The sequence below is a fragment of the Monodon monoceros genome, unplaced genomic scaffold, assembly GCF_005190385.1.
Source record: "Monodon monoceros isolate NGI ecotype Baffin Bay Population unplaced genomic scaffold, NGI_Narwhal_1 Super_Scaffold_12, whole genome shotgun sequence".
Taxonomy (NCBI): Eukaryota; Metazoa; Chordata; class Mammalia; order Artiodactyla; family Monodontidae; genus Monodon; species Monodon monoceros.
In genome coordinates, this window is record NW_021703768.1 from 46075652 (window position 1) to 46097656 (window position 22005).

The 22005-nt window shown below is 39.3% G+C and overlaps 1 protein-coding gene across 1 annotated transcript in view; it reads left to right on the forward strand.

Annotated features, from left to right (window-relative positions):
• The window catches only part of RAB3C (RAB3C, member RAS oncogene family), a 304692-nt gene that overhangs the window by 138813 nt on the left and 143874 nt on the right, over positions 1–22005 (forward strand). Inside the window, exon 3 of the mRNA XM_029219136.1 lies at positions 3176–3294. Within this exon, the coding sequence (XP_029074969.1) occupies positions 3176–3294 (119 nt within the window). The remainder of the gene's footprint in view (positions 1–3175; positions 3295–22005) is intronic.

A 22005-nucleotide genomic window follows, 5' to 3' on the forward strand; every position in this document is an offset into this window, starting at 1 on the left:
ATTCTCCCTGAGAGCTCTGAGGTGACAACTACCTTCAATTAGATTGTGTTTCTGAGTTCAAGTCAGAATCCTGTGGAAGGTCCTGCCCCTTGCTGTGACTTAAGTGCTGTCTGAAAGCTTCTTTTTTTTTTCTTTTTCTTAAAAGCTGTTTTTGTCCCCCTCTCTCTGTTTTAAAATTTTGATACATAATGGCTATCCAACCCCGTGGTTTCCTGTAACATCTCAATCATAATGTAACGGGACCTTGATTTCTGCTCCCTTCAAGATTAAATACACTTCCAGTGTGAAATTGATATGTTTTATAACACTAGATCTAGTTTCTTTACTGTCAAAATAAAATTAACATCTATGAAAGAGGAAGCCATCACTGGAAGAGGTCAAGAAGAGAGAGAAAATGTCATAGTTTTTCAACACAACATTATTTAGTGTCTGTATTGAAGACATGCTTGACAGGAAGAGTCTGGGTCACCTTTTAGCAGTGCCTCAGGCATATTGGCTGTTTTCTCCTATTGAGAAATTGGGGAAAAGCTGTCTTTTGTATAGAGAAAGCAGCAGGAAGTGGGTCCCTAACCTGTAAGAAGGCTACTTGGTCAATGTCAAAAAGATATTTTACCAAGAGATAAAGAAAGCTATTTAAAATTACTTCACAGTAGGAAAAAAAGTGGTAATTTTATAGATAATGTATTCTGAAAAATATGAACCCAAGACAAAAGTGCCTAAGTTTTAAAATAGAATGACTAGTTATAAGGGGTTCTGTTCCCCAGGAGCTAAAATATATTACACAATCTCTAATTATACCTTGCTTTTTAAACACAGTCTTTGAGCATTTGGTTCTCTAACTTTCTCCTTCATTTCACAGTTGGATATACTGTTAATGGAATTATATCCAACGAATATCCAAAAATATCCAAATAAGCTCAAGATTGTCTTCTTTCTAATAAATTTGTATGATTGTCCCAATTACATGCAGTTTTTGATTTCTAAATTTATCTCTAATATCTATACCTTCATATTTATAAAATACTAAGCAAAGTACAGTAAAATATTCAAATATCATTTGATTATATATCATTTCAATTTTCTTCATAGCATTTTTTTTATATTCAAGGAATGGTCACATTTTCACGTGGTGAAATCTAGACTTTCCTTTTTATTTTCTGCCAATTAGTGGTATGTTCTGAAAGACCTTCCTCGTTTGTTTTGCTTCATTTTTTGTTATTTTGGGTACCATAACCTGTTTTTGTCTTACCTTTGGAAACTTATTTCAATAATATTACCTAGTAAACACCTCTAATCAGGCCAGCCTTATCCCTGCTCCAAGTGTAGAGTAGAATTGTTGCTCATGAACAGTCACACTCTTTGCTAATTTTCAAGTTTTATTTCACACGCCCACATCCTCCTGGAATCATTTGCTGATTTCCTCAGCCTTCTTTGGTTACCATTCTCTGAATTTTCAGGGGCCAAATAGAATAAACCACACAAATTAGGAGAAAATTGTGAGCATTCTTGAGTTTCCTACTGTTAGTCCGATGTGGAGTGCAAGCATCTGAGCAGGAAGGTACCTACAGGTGAGGAACAGTGTGTCCAACATGAGCCTGTTCTAAGAGTGAGACCCAGGAGATGTTCACTTCATTGTTTTTTAAGCTTTTATTTTATTTTATTTTATTTTATTTTTTTACATCTTTATTGGAGTATAATTGCTGTACAATGGTGTGTTAGTTTCTGCTTTATAACAAAGTGAATCAGTTATACATATACACATGTTCCCATATCTCTCCCCTCTTGCATCTGACCTACTAGAGAATGGACTTGAGGATATGGGGAGGGGGAAGGGTAAGCTGTGACAAAACGAGAGAGTGGCATGGACATATATACACTACCAAACGTCAAATAGATAGCTAGTGGGAAGCAGCTGCAAAGCACAGGGAGATCAGCTCAGTGCTTTGTTCACTTCATTTTGATGCTAAAGGAACTTCTTGAATCATCCAACACATTAGCTTTCCCTTCAGGACCTATTAATATTGCCTTAGGGGGAACTGGAACGCACTTTGTATACAAAGGAGGCATCTCTGGGAGAAGGGAAGAAAGAGGACCCAGACCGAAGTCAGAAAGAAGGTGACATTTCTGTCCAAAATGCTAAGCACCTAGAATACTAGGACAGAGAAATCAGAGCCCAATCCCCTGGGAAAGTGGTGAAGGGGGAAGCCAAGGAGCACTGGGTTATAAGTTATACCCCCAGATCCTGAGAAGACAAAGGAGCAAGAGTTAGTTGAATTGAGGAACAATTTCTTCAACTACATCGTGCAGTACCTGTGACCTATATAGGTCATTTCAGTGATGTAGCTGCCTCTGATTCTCAGATTTCACTGCTGCATGAGACTATTTTGCAGGCCCTGAGCCCCTGCATTTGTAAGCTGCCATCTACCATCCTGTGTTAGCCTTGCCTTCCCAAATTTCAGGAATAACAGCCAGTTCTTACCATTTATTGGCCACTTTTTGTGTGTCAGGCTCAGTGAAGCACTTTCCATGCATTATTTCATGTCACCCTAACAGGCATGCTAGACTTTAGGGGGTTTAAGTTAATAGAGGCTCAGCAGCTTGTGCATGTCCCCCCAAGCTCTCTAATGGGAGAGTGGGAACTCCAGATCTGTCCGACTCAAACACCCACACAAAGTAGGTATTTTAATTGTCATTTTACCATTGAATAACTGGAAACTACACTGCATGCTTTTAAATGCAGGGACCTTTTCATAAAAGGTCCTTTTCTCTTTTTTTCCCCACAGAGGCTTGTACTTAGCAGATAGACAGTAAATACATAATGATGGAGCTAATGTACTCTTCTGGTTTTAAACTCTACAAAAGCCACAGATTTTGATATGTATGATCTTTCTTCTTATTTTCTTTTCTATAGTTAAATGCTCCTTAATGGGAATGAACATATGTAGAAGGTACTCTGAGCTAGTTCTTTACACCCCCCCAAAAAAAAAGATTTGCTCATAATACTGCAGAGCGGCCATATGAAAATCATTAGGAAAAACAAGACTGAAAAACATATATAGCTATACATTGTAAATACAATTTAGATTCTCTGTTATGACTATTTTGGGAATAACTAATCACTTCCCAGAAGGTGTATTGCCTCATTTTTTGACAGATTATTATTTTTATTTTGTAGGACACAGCAGGCCAGGAAAGATACAGGACTATCACCACAGCCTATTATCGTGGAGCCATGGGCTTTATTTTAATGTATGACATCACAAATGAAGAATCCTTCAATGCAGTACAGGATTGGTAAGTAAGAGCAAATGTTCGCATTACTAATAATGACTTTTTTTCACTCAGCTCTCTCTCCCTCCTCAAAGCAGTGATCACACCACAATGTAATATGTGTATTTTTATATACTGTGATCCCACTTGTGTTTCATAAAGCAAATAAGGGCTAGCTATGCTCAGACCCATTTAAGGATTGATAAGAAATCATTTTGATGATTTTGCTCTATTTTGTTCACTCCAGTGCTTTGCATCCTGTGATCTTTAATTCCATGGGGACAAGTACATTGCTTTTGATTTTTTGAAGTACAAATAATGAATGGTCTGGAAGCATACTGGTCTAAAATAGGAACCTGGAAACCATGAACCATAGGCCAAATTTGAACTATGAGCCACAACTGGCTCACCACTTGTTTTATAAATAAAGTTTTATTAGAACACAGCCAGGTTCACTTACTTATTGTCTATGACTACTTTCATGGTACAACAGCAGAGTTAAGTAGCTGCAACAGAGACCATAGAGCCCACAAGCCTAAAACATCTTCTGTCTGGCTGTTTACAGTAAAAGTTTGCTGACCCCTTATCTGGATTTGTTAGATAGTTTCCAGTTTTTCTTCAAATTGAAAAGTTCCAAAGGACTGGGATGAAGAAAAAGAAAAAACTGCAACCTTTCTTGACTCCCAGCTACATCAAACCATGTGAAAACACCTCTGTCTGTGTGATTTGCTATGGGGGGTTGACTGCTGTGGCTGCAGCTCCTTCAGCCAGCACCTCAGGAGGAGACACTGAAAAGCTGATGGTCATGGTCATGGTCATGAATTAAAGCAGCAGGGCGGAACAGGGCTACTTTTCTAGGGAAAGAGCCAGAGTCTAGTTGCGCTTTGTGTGGTATTAGGAGGAAAGTGAGCTCACTGGTAGGACCAGGACTAAACAGACACCACATTTTAACTCCAAATACAGTCATGGCTTGTCTTATTGAAGGAAAAGTTAGCAATACACAGGTAAAATAAACATTTTTTTCCTGTTTTACATGATAGTATTATCCAAAATGATTTTTTAATATGTGTATCAGCTCAGTGAAGGTCAGATGCTATTAAAAATTTCAGTTTGCCTTAGATTGTTTCTTTAAAATTTTTTTGCTTATCTGAAAATGCACCTACATCTTTCTTATTTACACACACACACACACACACTTACAATACAAAAAAATTGTAATAATACCACTAAAAATAGCAATTCAAAAGGGAAATATATAGCTGTAAACTGAAAAAGACAAGCTTAGGACCTCCATGAAAAAATAATTATCTTCAACTGAGGGGCATAGAAGAAGGCTTAAGTACCCCTCTTTTCAGTAGACTGAATATTGTAAGAAATGCCAGTTCTTCACAAATAAATTCATAAACTCAAGGCAATCCCAATCAAATACCAGGAGGTTTGGTATAGAATGGAATGAAATAGAGAGTCCAGATATAGACACAAAGCCATATGGGATTTGGTTTATGATAAAAGTAGCATTTCAAATTAGTAACAAAAAGGTTGGTTCAATGAATACTATGGTGCTATCCAGTTAATTGCCACACATAGCTCTGGTACACATATTGTCATACAAAATGGTCATTTTAACTTTGACTATTTCCTCTCTGGAAATGATAAGACCCAGGAGTGTTCATGAATTAGATTTCAGACATCAGGGTTCCTAAATCTGTTTGCACCCATAGCTCTGGCCCATTGTTCCAATGAAAGTTATATGACGACTGAGAAGAGATGGATCTGTTGAGTTCTTTGAAACCAAATGGTAACAGTGCCAAGAGCCATCCTAGCAGTACCTCTGACTCTCGCATCAGAAACACTGTGGAAAAGTGCAGCTTCCTCATACGCTCCTCCACGCCTTCCCTCTGCAACCCCACCCAGGCTCTCTCACCTGTCAAGAGACCATCTGCCCTATCTCACTTCTCCCCTACCTCCTCCAATTCTCTATTTGACTCTATTTACCCACTCTTTCCTTTGAAATTCTGTTTCCTGTTCTCTTAGAGGCACATTTCCCAGATTATTCTTGTGTCTCTCAGACCGCTCCTCTTTCTACTTCCTAGCTTTCACTCCCTCCCTCACCCAGCAAAGGGTAAGCATCCTCTCATGGCTTTTTTCTTGGGCTTATTCTGTTTCCTTGGCCATCTTATCCACTTGTACACATCATTTATCACTTGTACCAGATGGCTCCCAAGTTTAACTATCGGGCCCCAGTCTGTCTTGTGAAGTGCAATGTTGCATTTCCTGGTATCTGAAATATTTATACACCTGGACATCCTGCTGACATCTCAGAATCAATTGTCTTCACCTGAAACTGCTCACCTTCCTGACTTCAATTTTTGCTGTTCACTGAGACCACAACGCTTTGCCATCCAGGTTCCACCTTGTATCCAACTCTAACTTCCATCCATCCTATTCTGGGGCCTGATCTTGCATATTAATTTTTTCCTGACTATCCTTTGAATCTGCTCCTGCCTGAGAAATCACGTGACCGTCATGGCTCAGCTTCTTCTTATCTTTTGCTTCTTCCTTTATAATAGCCTTCTAACTGATCTTTTCCCCCTTAGATTTCTTCCCATCCCAATCCATCCTATCCCACTGCTGCTATAAGAGTCTCCCAAAAGAACATGATCCTAAAGATCATGGAAGACTCCTGCCCAAAAGCCATGACTTACCATCACCTCCTTAATTAATTAAAACTTCCTCAGACTGACTTTCAGACACATGACATCATGGAGTCCCTATATTTTTACAGTCTCATTTCTCACTATTCTAAAGCCAAATTGAACCATTCACTGTTTTTGGAACCGAGCCTAAACTTTCCAACCTTTGTGGGTTTTGTGTTTTGATGGTACCCTCTGTTTTGCATTTCTTTTTCACAACCTTCCACTCCACCTCCCCCGGATATCTAGATTTGTCAAAACCCCACAAAGCTTATCCATAAACCAACTCTTAGTCATGTTTTCATCCACAACTGTATAATCATTGGTTTACTAGGGATTTTTCATTCATTCAACAGTTATTGAGCACCTACTCTTTGACAATCTGCCAGATGTTGTAGTTAGTACCTATGCCAATATTTACTATCTCAGTTAGTGGATCCACCTGCACCCAGTTGTCTGATGTGGAAATCTGAGCTCTAATTTCGATTTCTCTCTCTTTACCCATTACATCTCACTGACCACCAAGTCCAGTAGTTTTAACTTTCTGAAGGCCTTTGTCCCTACTGCCATTGTCTAAATTCAGACTGTCATGAGCTCTTTAAGAACCTTAGCTCTCAGCACTTTAGGAATTTTCTACCTTGTATGCTTACTGGCAAGTCCCACCCTCTCCAGGTCATCTGTCATATTGCCGTCAGAGCTAAGTAACGTCTCTCATCTTAATAATAAAACCTTTAATAATGTCTTATTACTTATAGTGGAGATTCTGGGAGCCTCTCTGAATCACTGTGGAACCTTGACAGTGTGAAGAAGCCCAGACTCCACTCTATACAAACAAAACCAAGTCTGCAGTGATAAATATTGGTATATTTATGTGTGTCAGCTCTAAAAGTGATCCTGATGCCCATTTCTGGTTAAGACCATTGATTTAGAATGAAGTCCACACCCTCTAAGGTGGTGGGCAGTGTTGTCTCCTCATAGCTATTCCATTAACATCATCTCCTACCACTCTCCTCCACTGGTCCTAGGTTTCAACCAGACAGAACTTTTCTCAATTTACTAACGTTCCATTCTTTCAATAACTCTGTTCCTCTGCTTGGAATACCTTCTCTGCTATCTTTCTAAACTCTTATTCTCCTTTCAAGGCCATCTCAAATAACAACTCTTCTATGAAGCTTTTGAAGATACCACTATCTCGTTTCCCACCCACCACAATTTCCATTCCCAGTGGACAATGCTATTCACTCCCATATCTCTGCTTCCATGCCACACTAGCACTTTCTGCAGACCACATAAAAAACCTAGCAGACTCCATTTTTATCTGATTACATTTTGTCTTCTGTATTGCAGTGTGAGTTCATTCATCTCTTTTCCCTAGTACTGAATGCAGTACAATTTTATTAAAACTTTTTTCTAAATTGTTATTGTGGTAAAATATACAAAACTTAAAATTTACAGTCTTAATCATTTTTAAGTGCACAGTTCAGTGGTATTAAATACGTTCGTATTGTTGTGCAACCATCACTACAGCCCATCTCCACAACTCTTCATCTTGCAAAACTGAAACTCTGTGCCCATTAAATAGCTTCCCATTCTCCTTTATCCCCAACCCCTGGACCATTATTCTACCTTCTATGTCCATGCATATGACTGCTCTATTCATACTACTCTAAGTACCTCATATAAGTGGAATCATACAGTATTTCCTTTTTTGTGTGTGAGTGGCTTATTTCATTTAGCATAATGTTCTTTTTTCTTTATATCTTTGTTGGAGTATAATTGCTTTACAGTGTTGTGTTAGTTTTTGTTGCACAACAAAGTGAATCAGCTATAAGTATACATATGTCCCCATATCCCCTCCCTCTTGAGCCTCCCTCCCACCCTCCCTATCCCACCCCTCTAGGTCATCACAAAGCACGGAGCTGATCTCCCTGTGTTATGCAGCTGCTTCCCACTAGCCATCCATTTTACATTTGCTAGTGTATGTATGTCGATGCTACTCTCTCACTTCATCCCAGCTTACCCTTCCCCCTCCCCGTGTCCTAAAGTCCATTCTCTACATCTCCGTCTTTATTCCTGCCCTGCAACCAGGTTCATCAGTACCGTTTTTTAAGATTCCATATATGTGCATTAGCATACAGTATTTGTTTCTCTCTTTCTGACTTGCTTCACTCTGTATGACAGACTCTAGGTCCATCCACCTCACTACAAATAACTCAATTTCGTTCCTTTTTATGGCTGAGTAATATTCCATTGTATATATGTGCCGCATCTTCTTTATCCATTCACCTGTCAATGGACACTTAGGTTGCTTCCACGTCCTGGCTATTGTAAATAGTGCTGCAGTGAACATTGTGGTACATGACTCTTTCTGAATTATGGTTTTCTCAGGGAATATGCCCAGTAGTGGGATTGCTGGGTCATATGGTAATTCTATTTTTAGTTTTTTAAGGAACCTTCATACTGTTCTCCATAGTGGCTGTATCAATTTACATTCCCATCAACAGTGCAAGAGGGTTCCCTTTTCTTCACACCCTTTCCAGCATTTATTGTTTGTAGATCTTTTGATGATGGCCATTCTGACCAGTGTGAGGTGATACCTCATTGTTGTTTTGATTACATTTAGCATAATGTTCTTAAGTTTCATTCCATGAAGTAGTATATGTCAGAATTTCCTTCCTTTTTAAGGCTGAATAATATTCCATTGTGTATATATATATATATACCACATTAATCCAATATGTATTTTGAATGGATGATCCAAGGAACTATAGAGGTTCACATACTTCCTTGATATCCCAACAAAAAAATATAGAAATTACTTCAGACCAACCTAGGAATTAATGGTTCTATTCTTCCTCCCAGCAAAGATTTAATATCATATGTGTATTGCTGCTATGGCGATATTATATTCAACTTTTTATTGTTGTTAGGTATATAGTTGTCTTAAGTTCCTAATAGAATATAAACTATTTGTAGAGAAAAATTTTGTATTTCCTACTTAATGTAGTAACTAGCACAAAATGGGTATTTTAAAAATTACTGTTAATTGATGAACTCGACCCATCAAAAACCTTGGGAAATGTTTAAGGAATAGAAACAGAATTGTATAGTAAGAAAAAAAAACCTGTTTGGGAGAAAAAATCCAGTTCAGCAGTACTAACTTACTTACATATACAGTATTGTCCAGCAGTGGTGAAGAAGGAGGGGCTTGCTGATATTCCATGATGCCTTTCTACAACAAGAAATAAGGTATTCCTAAGCAAAACAAATACAAAGGAACAGATTCTTTAAATTACTGGTATCCAAGTACTGACCTTAAGGCTAGAAAAAGTACAGAAAAACATACATAGCAAAAAGAAAAATTAATTGAAATTTATTTGCAGCTAAAGTTTCAAATACTCTTCTCAACAAAATGTACTTTCATTATATAGAAAGAAAAGAAAATGCTTGTTGGCTGTGATCTCAGTAAAATCCTTAAACTATCTAACTGTAGGAAGATTTAGATGAAGTGAATAGTTTCTTAAAATTTAATTACACGCAAATTCTAGTCAGTTAAGAAAGCAGGTATAGAGATTTAGAGAGAATAGCAGCAAAGTAACAAATCATTTTGAGGAAATAGAGGCTGTCCCTTTTTTGAAAACACGTTAGACTGTACTTTGAATTTGCCAGTAGAATTTTATTTGAGGAATTAAATTAAATAAAAATACTCTCTTTAGCCAAGTTCCCAAGTTCTGTAAAGTTAATACAAAATGAAGCTCACTGTGATCTTATTTATAAGTTTATCTTGAGTCTACACATTTTCAAAAAGAATGTGAAGAAGTAAACACAAAAGATACATAGAATATGCTTAATAAAATAGGAGTAGAGAGTGACCCCCAAAATCAGGAGGGAATATTATTTTAGCCCTAGTTCCCTAGAAACAGGGTGGGAAAAGCTTAAATGCTAATACTTTGTTGGGAAGTACAGTCTCAGGGAAGCAAGAGAGAAGAAAGGGGTGTGTGGCACGGAGAAGGGGGAACCAACACTAGGGGACGTCTGGCAAACCAGTCACCACTTGGTATCAAGCGCAACTGACCACAGGTCTCGCAGGAACTTCTTCAGAGAGACTGTCAGGTAGAGGAAGGGAGAAGAATTTCCCCATGAGCCTTTGTCTTCTACTGGTCAGAGGTTCAGGCTTTAACTCCTCCACATTTCCATGTTACACATCCGTGGATGACTCATTTCAGTGGCAACAGGGAAGCTTCATTGTGGAAGGCAGAGCTGTGTGGCATTAGCCTGAGGTGAGCTACTTTGGGTCATGCCCATGTCATGCTGATAACAGAGGTGGCAGTTGAGCAGAGCCCTTGCAGGAATGGAATGGAATGAGTGGCTGGCCTTTCAGACAGGTGAGTCCAGAAGAATTTGAGGGGGCACATAAGTTTGAGGGTGTCTGATAGAGAATTTTAAAGCTTATGGAAGTGTAAAGGGCAAAAGGGCTCTTGTGTTTAAAACAAAATTTGGTTCTGAGACTCTTTGAAACCGAGGTGAAAACCATGGCTGAAAAAAATAATTAAACCTGATGTAATATACAGCTCTCAATATAGGAAGGGGTAAAAATTGCTATACCAATCCCTGAGGGCAAAGAAAGTTTTTTTTTTTTTTTATTAAATTCTGCTGGAAATATGTTTAATTTGGGGACACATTGGGTTTATGTCAACAATGGCTTTCACAACTAGTACTAAAAAGACCTCATGAGACTCCTTTTTTATAGTGCCTTTAAAACATAGAAGACAAACATTAGAGTATGTTCAGTGAAGGCCCCTGTTGGAGGCTCGGAAAAGATACTCCAAGCACATAGACTTCTTGTGGTCTCAGACGATCCAAGAATCAAATGGTAACCACTCAAGGGAATGCATGGATTCCATGCTACCTAGACTATCCTCCCTAAATTCCATTTTTCTACGTTATACCTTAGACAGAAGGCAGTTTGAGCTTATGTTCTCTGAAGAGGGCCTCAGGTGCTTGGTTATATTGCATCCAATACTTTGGAAACCAGATGCTGACCTTGTATTATTATGCTTGTTAAAGTCCTTCCAATTTTTTTTTCGACATCTTTACTGGAGTGTAATTGCTTTACAATGGTGTGTTAGTTTCTGCTATTTAACAAAGTGAATCAGCTATACATGTACATATATCCCCATATCCCCTCCCTCTTGAGCCTCCCTCCCACCCTCCCTATCCCACCCCTCCAGGCGGTCACATAGCACCGAGCTGATCTCCCTGTGCTATGCGGCTGCTTCCCACTAGCTATCTATTTTACATTTGGTAGTGTGTATATATGTCCATGCCACTCTCTCACTTCGTCCCAGCTTACCCTTCCCCCTCCCCAAAGTCTTTCCAGTTTTTGAACTTCTTTCAGTTTCTTGAATACTTCTGGGTTCCGTATACTTCTGTGTTTCTCTTCCTCTTCAGAAGAGGCCTTTGCACATGACCTGCCTTCTACAAGAAACCACATCCCTCCAACCCTCACACAGATCAAGCTAATTTCCTCTCATCCTTTAGATCTCAGCTTGACCATCATTTCTTCTGATAGGTTTTTTCAACGCCAGATGTGTTTACTTGTTCCTACTGTAGGCTCTTGAAACACCACCACTGGTTTATCTTATAAAGTAAATGCCTATTTCATTTTATGGTTTCCTGCTGGATTCCAAGTTCCTTGAAGACAAGGGCTATGCCTTCTCTTTTTCGCCTTTCTATCTCCTTGCCTACCCCAGGGCCTGGCACTGAGTGGCTGCTCAAGAATTATTTATTGAAAGTGAGTGAAACCTGCATGGAAAGTGCACATCTAGTAAGGTTGTCTGAATTGGTTGGCATATTTTTTAAAAAGACACAGGGAAGTAAAGTGGCTGTAAACAATCACTTTGGATGCTGCAACAAGGTTTACAGTGTTCTTCAGCTTTGTCCAGGTGGTGAAACTGTGTCACTGTGGTCAGTAACTAGACTAATTGGCCAGATCCCCATTTGCTCCAACCTGCAGTTTGTTAAGGAGACAGCTGTGTGGAGTTCAAAGTCAAGAGCAGCAATTTAGTGACTCCATAATTTTCAGAAAATAGAAGTTACCTCTTTTTTGAAAACAGAGTATTCTGTGGTTTGAATCCTCCAATGGGCTTTGATTTAAGAAATAAATGACTGATTTATTAGAGAGACAAGGCCCAAATAGATTTAGATAGTTCTACAAACAGAAGATCACCACTGAAAATTCACTGCCTTTGAAATGTTGCTCAGAGGAGTTGTGACCTAGAGAGTTTCCTGGGTCTCAGTGTGAGTGTGATCCCAGGTATATGGAATTCGGATCTGCTGTCCAGACTCTTCCTGAATGTCTAGCACTAAAACTCAAATGTTTATACACACTGCAGAGAATTTTAACTTGATTTAAATTCTTCCCCATTCCTGACTTTAAATGCATTTCTGTTCTAAGTCTGGCATGGCCACAAGCTGCTGTATTTCCTGTAGGAGATTGTCTCTGGTTTACTTCCCCCACCTTATTTATTTACATTCTGCTTTTGATGACACAATGAGAAACTATAAATATAAGGGTTTTTTTTGTAAGGCAGGAAATCTGGTGAGCAGGTTGATATTTTTTAAAAACCACCAGACTGAGGATAAAAGTCTGACACCATCATCCCACCAGTTTTAAATAATTCATTTCCATGACATTCAGGGTACCATTGCAGATGTGCTAGAACTGGAATGAAATTTCACCTTCAAATATTCTCTTCCTCTGCAGTTTTCTGTCTCTTTCTTTTTCTCCAAAAATATATAATGGTCTTAAATTAAGGTGACCTCATATTCAATATGAAAGAATTTTAGCCTGGTAATAACAGCCGAGATATGGTGAGCAATTGCTAAGCCTTTGTTCAGAGCTTCCTAATCTTGTTCAAGGTCTTCTCAACTACAAGGTCAGTTCTGTGCCAGCTTGGAGGGGGCAGTGGTGGGAATAGAGCACAGACGTCTGACCCCCGAGTTTTACCACCACCCCACACTGGGCATCAAGGTGTCTCTCCTCTCCCTGGATCTTAATGACTACATTTCTTAACTGCTGCTTGGACCCAGCCATAAAACAGTTTTCTTCCTCTGAAATTTTCACGCCATCCAACTTAAACTCAAGTTTATATTTATAAGATAGACGGCTCCTAATCCACAGCTCCTTCCCAAAAAACAAAAACAAAATATACCCTGTTCCCTCCATTGTCTTTTCTGTCTCCATCCTTCCAGTATATCAGGCCAAAAACATTGAGGTTAATCTTAACTTCTCATTTTCTCAGAGCTCACATCCAGTTCTTTAAAAAAAAATACTCTTATTATCTTGGCTCTAATTTCAAAATACATCTCTTTTGTCCTTCGAGGTAGTTATGCTCTATAAAGTTATCAAGAGTGTTGAATTAGTGAAGTACAGAATCTGCCCCATTGGGGAAGTATGGGGTTAGGTTCCTGCGAGCTTCTGTTCACAACATTTTTGCCAGTCGATCAATACATTCCTTATGATAGGTGTGTTTCTGCTTCAAGACACTGTGTTTAATATATATTGTTGATTCCTGACATCGAACTCATGGCCTACAGCAATGCAACTCACGCCGACATGAAGCTTATCCAACACACCTTTTTCCTCTGTAAGGCACACCACAGCCTTCTTGCACTCGGAAACATGAGACAGCACTTCAGCATTATGCTTGGAGGTCATATTGAACAGCAAAATCATCAATAAAAAAACCAAAATGTGAAGAGTATGACTCTAAATGTATTGTGAAAAGGCACTTATTTACAGGTGAGAGCTGAAACAAGAAGGCAGAACATGCCCTTGTTCAACTCAACTAGGAGTATGTGTTTGGGCCACTCAGATTTCTAATCACTTTGCTCATGTCTGTAAATGTCTGTGAAAGTGCCATGAGTACTTATTTTGAGGTTACAAATAAACTTTAGCAAATCAAAAATATGGAATCCGTGAATAATAAGAACCAATCATATATTCAATTTCCCACCACTCCACCACCACCCCCGCCCCTTCCTGTTTCCATTGTGTATTAGCTTGCTAGGGTTGCTGTAGCAAAGTACCACAGACTGAGTGCTTCAAAAACAGAAATGTCTCAGTTCTGGGGCTAGAAATCCCAGATCAAAGTGTCGGTGGGGTTAGTTCCTTCTGAGGGTTGTGAGAGAGAACCTCTTCCATGCTTCTCTCCCTCTGGCAGCCTCGGGCATTCCTTAGCCTGTAGACAACATTCTCCCTGTGTTTTCATATCACCTCCCCTTTATATGTGTCTCTTTCTGTGCCCAAATTTCTCCTTCACCATCCTATGGGATCAGGGCCCACCCAACAACCTCATCTTAATCTGATCAACTGCAAAACCTTATTTTCAAGTACCATCACATTCATAGGTACTAAGGATTCAAACTTTAACATTTTGGGGAGGGGATACAATTCAAGCCATAACATGCTGTTACCACCCTGGTTATGCTACCGTCATCTCTTATCTGGATTATTACAACAGCCTAATCGGTCTCCCTGCTTCTAGCACTGCCCTAGCCTCCGGAATCTTCCCAGCACAGCAGATGGAATGAGCTTTTCAGACTGAAAATCAGATCATGTCACTCCTCTGCTACAAATATTCACAGCATCCCACCTCCCCTGCATTAAAGCCAAAGCCCTTACGAGAGCCGACAAGCCCAGCACAGTTTACCCACTGCCTCTCTGACCTCACCTTCTCCTGCTCTCCCTCTTGGTTGGGCTACACCAGCCTCTTTGCCATTCCTAGAACATACCAGACATGCTTCTACCTCAGGGCATTTACTCCTGCTATTCCCACTGCCTGGAAGTCTCTTCCGCAGATATCTTTATGGCTCTCCCCTCATCGCCTTCCATTCTTCACTGTAACATCACCTTATCATCAAGGTGTGCCCCTCCCACTCTATTTTATATTGCAACCCTCTTTAGCACTCTGTATCCCCTTTCTTGGCTTTATGTTGTTTCCATAGCATTTACCACTCTCTAATATATTTTCTAATTGACTTATTTACCACATCTGTCTCCCCAGCAAGCATGCTTCATAGAATAGCAAATCTCTGTCCCTTTTATGCAGTTTTGTATCTGTGTGTCTAGAATAGTCCCTGGCACATACTAGATGTTCAATAAATATTTGTTGAATGAATGAATGTATGAATGACAGAGAGGTATATAGGACTAGATCTTACTCATTTTGTTTCTTCATAGTCTTCACAGTCCCAGGCACATATCAATTACATGTTCTACAAAAAGTTGATGACCAAGGGCCACAACAGTATCAGAATATTTTGAAGAAAACAAATCAGTGCTCTCAGTTCAAGTGTGTAGGGAGGTACTGCCTATCTCACCAAACTTTTGTCTATATAGTAAGACCTTCCAACTTCTCAGTAAGATGGAGCTGATATGTAGGTAGAATTGATGAAGAGAAATCAAAATGTGTCTCATCTTCCATACTGGGCAAAGTGACTTGAAGTTACCTGGTTAATTCCTGTAGGAACTAACCCTGATTCCAGCCCTAAAATGGTCTTCTTTTATCTTTATTTTTGGAGGGGAGAGTATATGTGAGGAATGCCTTAGAACAATAAATATACAACACATATTTGGGGGCACCTAAAAATGGCCAGAAATGTCATCTAACTCAATGAGAAATATTTACTCATCTCTTATGGCCTCAAAGTTCCATCAACCAACTTTCTGTCTCTGGATTTTTTTTTATTTCTTTGTTTTTTCCACTTATTCTTTCATTTGCTGGACTTAGTTCTGGCCCAGAATTAGCTGCATGAAGAATGCAGACACATTAAAAAATGTAAAGCCTGGAATTAAAGATGTTTTAATTAAGTACTTAAGTTTACTCAATATCTTCCCAGACCAAAGAGGGCAAACCTGGGATTACATTCTGGTCACAGAGAATCTTTCCTGTATTTTTTTGGTGATCCAGGAAATAGCAAAAGGCTTGAAGACTGAAGCATGAAGCACATATTAGCAGTTAATGTGCTGATTATGTACAGAGAAGGAGCTAGGGGAATAGAGATGCCTGTCCCGTCTGACTTTGTGCTTTGTCACCTAACCTCATCTGTACTTGGAGGTGGTAATTATAATTCCATAAACACTGACACTGAAGTAAAGGCTAGAAGCTAAATTCTTGTTCCTGCAGCCTTACCTAAGACAGGCTATATAGGGAATATGAAGATTAAATAAAAGACTTGGTCTCTTGGATGAAAGATATTATATAAATATGATTGCTATTTGTTCTGCTTCACTTATACTCTGAAAATAGACTTCTTGGCAGCTCCTTATGTGCAGCTGTGTGTCAAAATGTTTATTGCAAATACTGTTATTTTCTCACAGGATTTTCTTGGTTCCTATCTATTTTATTGTGCCTTCTTTTCTTTGAAATTAGTTTCCTGTCTTTGGGGAGTGGATTTGTCTTGAAGGACACTAATTATACCTGTCACATAACTCCTCAGAGAGGAGATTGTGGTAAGAGCTCATTTCCTAGTTCTAGATGTTCAGCTTGGTTTCTGGGTAATATTGTTAATGAAAAAGAAAATGTGTGGGATTGTTGATGATCCTATTTAGAAAACAGAGTTTTAGGCTTTAAAAATGAATGGTTACGCTCATGCCTTACTTGAACCTTACTAGTATTTTCCATCATGAATGTAATCTCCATCAAGTCTGCTTTCCAACCTCAGTGAATATTTAGAATGTTTAGTACTTTATGACACATACCGTTGGTCCTCATTTTCTTTTCTTTTTAAAAAATATATATGTATGTATTTATTTATTTGGCTGCACTGGGCCTTAGTTGTGGCATGCGGGATCTTTTTTTTTTTTAGTTGCAGCACGCGGGATCTTCGTTGTGGCATGCAGGATCTTTAGTTGTGGCATTCAGGCTCTTAGTTCCAACGTGCAGGATCTATTTCCCTGACCAGGGATCGAACCCCGGCCCCCTGCATTGGAAGCGTGGACTCTTAACCACTGGACCACCAAGGAAGTCCTGGTCCTCATTTTCTAATTGTCCAGTCAGCAAATAATATGCACTCAGCCACTGCACTGTGAAATGAGTAAAGGCCAAATCTTCTCAGTCTAAATTGATACAACCCCAGTTTAATTTTACCTATTTCTAAATCTATGGCACTATTTGCCTAATGTGGGGTTCCCAGTCTAGCTGGAGGGTTCTGGAGCCCTATTTATTCATTTAATGTTGGGATGGCCTTGGTTATTTATCTCTGCAGTCCAGCTGATTGAGATAATTATCCTCATTATCAGTTGTAAACCAACCCCCCTACACACCCACTCCTTAAAAACTAATAGACATTGAAGGAAACTATTCTAAAGAGAAAATTAGAAAAATAGCACAATATTAGTTATGGGAGGATTATGTTTTGTCACCAGAGAAGATAGGTCATGGTGTATGATGACTGATGCCATTAAATTTAGACAGAGCCCCATATTAAGTATTGCCATGTACCTTTTCCTTCCCATAGTATCAATTTCCAAAACAAGAGCAAGAATTATGGTGTAAGTAAAAGGAGTTACAAGCAGCCCAACCATGCCACATTCTCCATGCCCTCAATCTCGTGTTCTTTAGTCACAGAATACCCTTTAGAAAATTTCTCATTTATTTTTTTTCTCATTGTAGTTCCTTCTTTATTTTTTTAAAATTTTTATTGGAGTATAGTTGATTTACAATGTTGTGTTAGTTTCAGGTGTACAGCAAAGCGAATCAGCTATACATATACATATATCCACTATTTTTTTAGATCCTTTTTCCATATACAGAGCATTGAGTAGTGTTTCCTATGCTATACAGTAGGTCCTTATTAGTTATCTATTTTATATATAGTAGTGTGTATATGTCAATCCCAATTTACCAATTTATCCCTCCCCACTTCTCTCTCCCTTGGCAACTATAAGTTTGTTTTCTACATCTGTGACTCTATTTCTGTTTTGTAAATAAGTTCATTTGCACCATTTTTGAAAATTCCACATATAAGCGATATCATACGATATTTGCCCTTCTCTGTCTGACTTACTTCATTCAGTATGACAATCTCTAGGTCCGTCCATGTTGCTGCAAAAGTTCTCATTTAAAGTCTATTGTATCCTGTAATCCAAATGTAATTTGTATACATCAAATGAATTTTTTTTTATAGTTTTCCTTCCCATAGCATACTGAAAGCAACAGCTACTGGATGGCAGGTGAGGGAAGAGATGTGTCAAGGCCTGAGTGGTGTCCTAGGTGGTTTTCAAACTTTTTATGAACCAAATACTTAGAGCCATTAAAAGTTTTTGAGTAGTCATTCCAATATATGTCTACCCAGAGTTAGCCAAGGTTAAGGGCACCGTCCTCCTCAAGATTGGACTCACTTCAGATGCTACATATCTGTTTGGCATCCATAGGACCACTCTCACTTCTGACCAGCAGGCTGCAAATACAGGGTTTCCCACGACTACTTTTAGGTTTGATAATTCACTAGCATGACTTACAGAATTCAGGAAAGTGCTATACTTACAATGATAGTTTTATTATAACAAAAGGATTCAAATCAGAGCCAGCCAAAGAGAGAAATGCATAGAGCAAGATCTGGGAGGGTTCCACATGCAAAGCTTCTGTTGTCCTCAGGGACACATCACCGTCCAGGCACATTGATATATGACAACGTGCAGGAGATTGCCAGCCAGGGAAGTTCACCTAAGCTTTCGTGTCCAGAGTTTTTTGTTAGGGGTTTATTACATCGGCATGACTGGTTGAATCATTGCCCATACAGTTGAACTCAATTTCCAACCTACCTCCCCTCCTCAGAGGATGGCCTGATATCACCTGACTCAAAATGCCAACCATCTAATCACACAGTTGGTCTTTTGGGCATGGCCCCCCTCTCATCCTGAGTTATCTCACTAGCATTAACTATCTGATTTGCTCTAAAGGGCCCACCATGAATAACAAAGACACTCCAGTCACTTGAGAAATACCAAGGTCACCTCTCAGGAGTTGGGGACAAAAACCAGCCAAATTCTTTTATTACACAACATCTATTTATTTATTCATAAATAATAAGCATATACCATTGTGCCAATCTATAATGCACATTACAAAACAAACACAGAAAAGTAGATGCTAAAAAAGGATGAGTTAAATATAAATAGAGCTTCTAATATTGTCTTCCAACACCCTTGTGAAAGACCACGTTGTAGAAAGCTGCCCTAAACAAGCCCACCAAGGAGCCCTGTAAGGCTGACAAAAGTGGTGCATGCCAGTTTCAGCAACACCAGCTGCTCTCCCCTGGGCCTCCCACTATTCTTATTTGCATCTCACTTTCCCCTTGTCATTTCTTCCCACTCTTGCCCTTGTTGGCTCCCTACATTTTGTTATTCACGTCAGTTTCATTGCCACTGAGGTGAAACGTGGTGATAAGGCCAGTATGACAGGGTCAAGTTGATAGAGCCCTCATCAAAATGCCCATGTCAAAGCATTCTTCTTTTTATGAGCAATAGTAGAACAACAAATATTTTTACCTCCAGTTCCATCCCTAACCCCACTTTTGATCAAACCCCTTCCCTCAACCTCATGCCTTCTCTAAATTCCAGTGGGCTTAATCCTGAACAAGACATTTTTGAAAGCTTTGTTATGGCATTCAAGGAGTTAAGTATAGTAAAATCTAGCTGTGGTCCCACTGACCCAGCACTTCCTAAATGCATATCAGATATTTAAACAACATGAAAAAAAAAAGGATGCTCTGCTATAATTGAAATTATTTCCTTATCTTTCTGTTTTGGATAAGCTGTGAACTTTAAATATGAATATTAATATGGTAATTTATGTAAATCTTTGCTTTCATAGTTTATATGCTGGAGCTGAGTCTTTTCTGAATTGCTAGAGCACCGAATTTTATATCCTATGACCTATAAAAGTACCAAGAATGACTTAATTTATATAGCTGAATAAAACAGCTTATTTTAGGAGAAATTGTCTTAAGCTGAGAGGAAAAGTTGCCTTTTTAAAAAAATTCCCTCCATTTAAAACCAACAGAGATAGGGATCTGAGAGGGAATGAGAAAGGTAGAAAGAAGGGAGCAGAATTCTTGGTTAAAGATCTATTTTGAAAAGGGCAAGAGGCACCAAGCTGAGAATTCTGAGGCTGGTGAGGGGAGCTGTAAAGGCTTTGCAGACCATTAATTGAAGTCTCCTGCCTCAAAGTTAGACAAATCCAACAAACCAAAGACTGTATAACCTTAGAAACTTGACAGTATCTAACCTTTCTCAGCCTTCGTGACTATCTTTAAAAGAGAGAAAGAATTCCTAACTTACAAGGAACAGAGGAGACAATGTAATGTACCTGGCATGCTGTAGAAACTAAAGGACTTTATCTTGTCCTTAGGTCTATATAAGACAGTAGGGCTCAATCCAGATTCCTCATTAGAATCACTTGGACATCTTTTCAAGACACGGTTGTCCCTTAGTATCCAAGGGAAATTGATTCCAGAACAAAATCCATCGGCGCTCCAGTCCCTTATATATGTGTGTGTGTGTTTATATGTGTATATACACACACACACATATATATTTTTTTAAACCTGGATATGAAGCCCACAGTATGCTGAATATAGCTTACAAGATTCAATTCGACCAACACGTGTTTTTTGAGGAGGAGGGGTCACTTGGTTGGTTGGTTGGTTGGTTTTTGCAACTGAAATGTCTCTGCATGGCAATCACTGCGAAAGTCACCAGACCACTATTGCAGAATCCACCTTTGTCTCTAAGATTGCCTTTTTGGTCATTCTCTCTGCCCTTGCCTCCCCTCTGTCCCTTCCATGGGGCCAGGGCTTTTATGCAGCCACCCTCTGATTTCCAAAGCCCCCATTCTTCCAGGCCTACTGTTTCAGAAGTAGATGAGGTGTCATAACCGCATGCACCTTTCTTCACTCTGACCACACCAGACCACGGGCCATACTCACATGTGTGGTGCATCTTGATCCCTCTGTTTTTCTATAGAACAGAACGAGGGGTTCCTGTCCCGACTGCAGACCTCTGGAGTCTTCCTTGTCTTCTAAAGCTCACCTTGAATATCCCCCTTTTTAATAATGCGGGTAGTGTCCTAACTGAGGCCTAACTGACACCAGCCACGGGGCAGGAATTCATTAAGTGTTAGTTCTCTTCCCTTCCTCCTGATCAGGATCAGTTGTTCCTCACTCAGGGGCTCCCCCTGTACTGTCCCTTATAGATCTCATAAGCACTTAGCTCATCCTGCCTTGTATGTTCATCGCTTACCTGTTTATTTCCTCCACTATGCTACGAAGTTCTTGATGTTCAAATATGTATTAGACTTATTTATCCCTACATTACCCAAGCATCTCTCAAAGAATCTTATACTTAGTAAGGGCTCAATTAATATGCAATCGAGGAGTGAATGAATGAGAACACAAATGCCCAGGCCCAACTTTCGCCTACATAACTCCCCTTCCACAGGGTTTTTTCCCTGTCCAAACAACTCCTGTTAGCTGATTGGTTTGATGCTTTCCAGGGCCAATTCAGGTTAAAACAATTTACAGAATGTGTATAAATTGTTATTTGCTTTGCTAGGGTATATGGGAACATTTTCACTTTAGAAAGAGTTTTATATCCCTAAACTGATCTCCAACTTCTAAGGGATTTGTGATGAATATAAATAGGAGGGTCTTTTTGTTCATTGCTGAGGCTAGGAAAAAACAAAAAGCAAACCAACGAAAAACATCCTCTCATTCTAGACAGTCACCATCCTCCCTGTAACTAGTTTGTCAGGGATTCAACACAAGGAGCCAGCATCATTCTCTGGCATTCTCAGGCAGCCTTGTAAAGAGCTCCCAGATATATGGGACTTAAGAGAAACAAAGACATCTCAAAGGGAAGAGAGGCTGGGTTATATGCTGAATATTTAAACTGGGCATCCGGAAGCAGCTAACTTCCTGAGAGTCAGAGTCATTGCACATGTATGCACACACACGTTGCCATCCTTGTGATATTTCA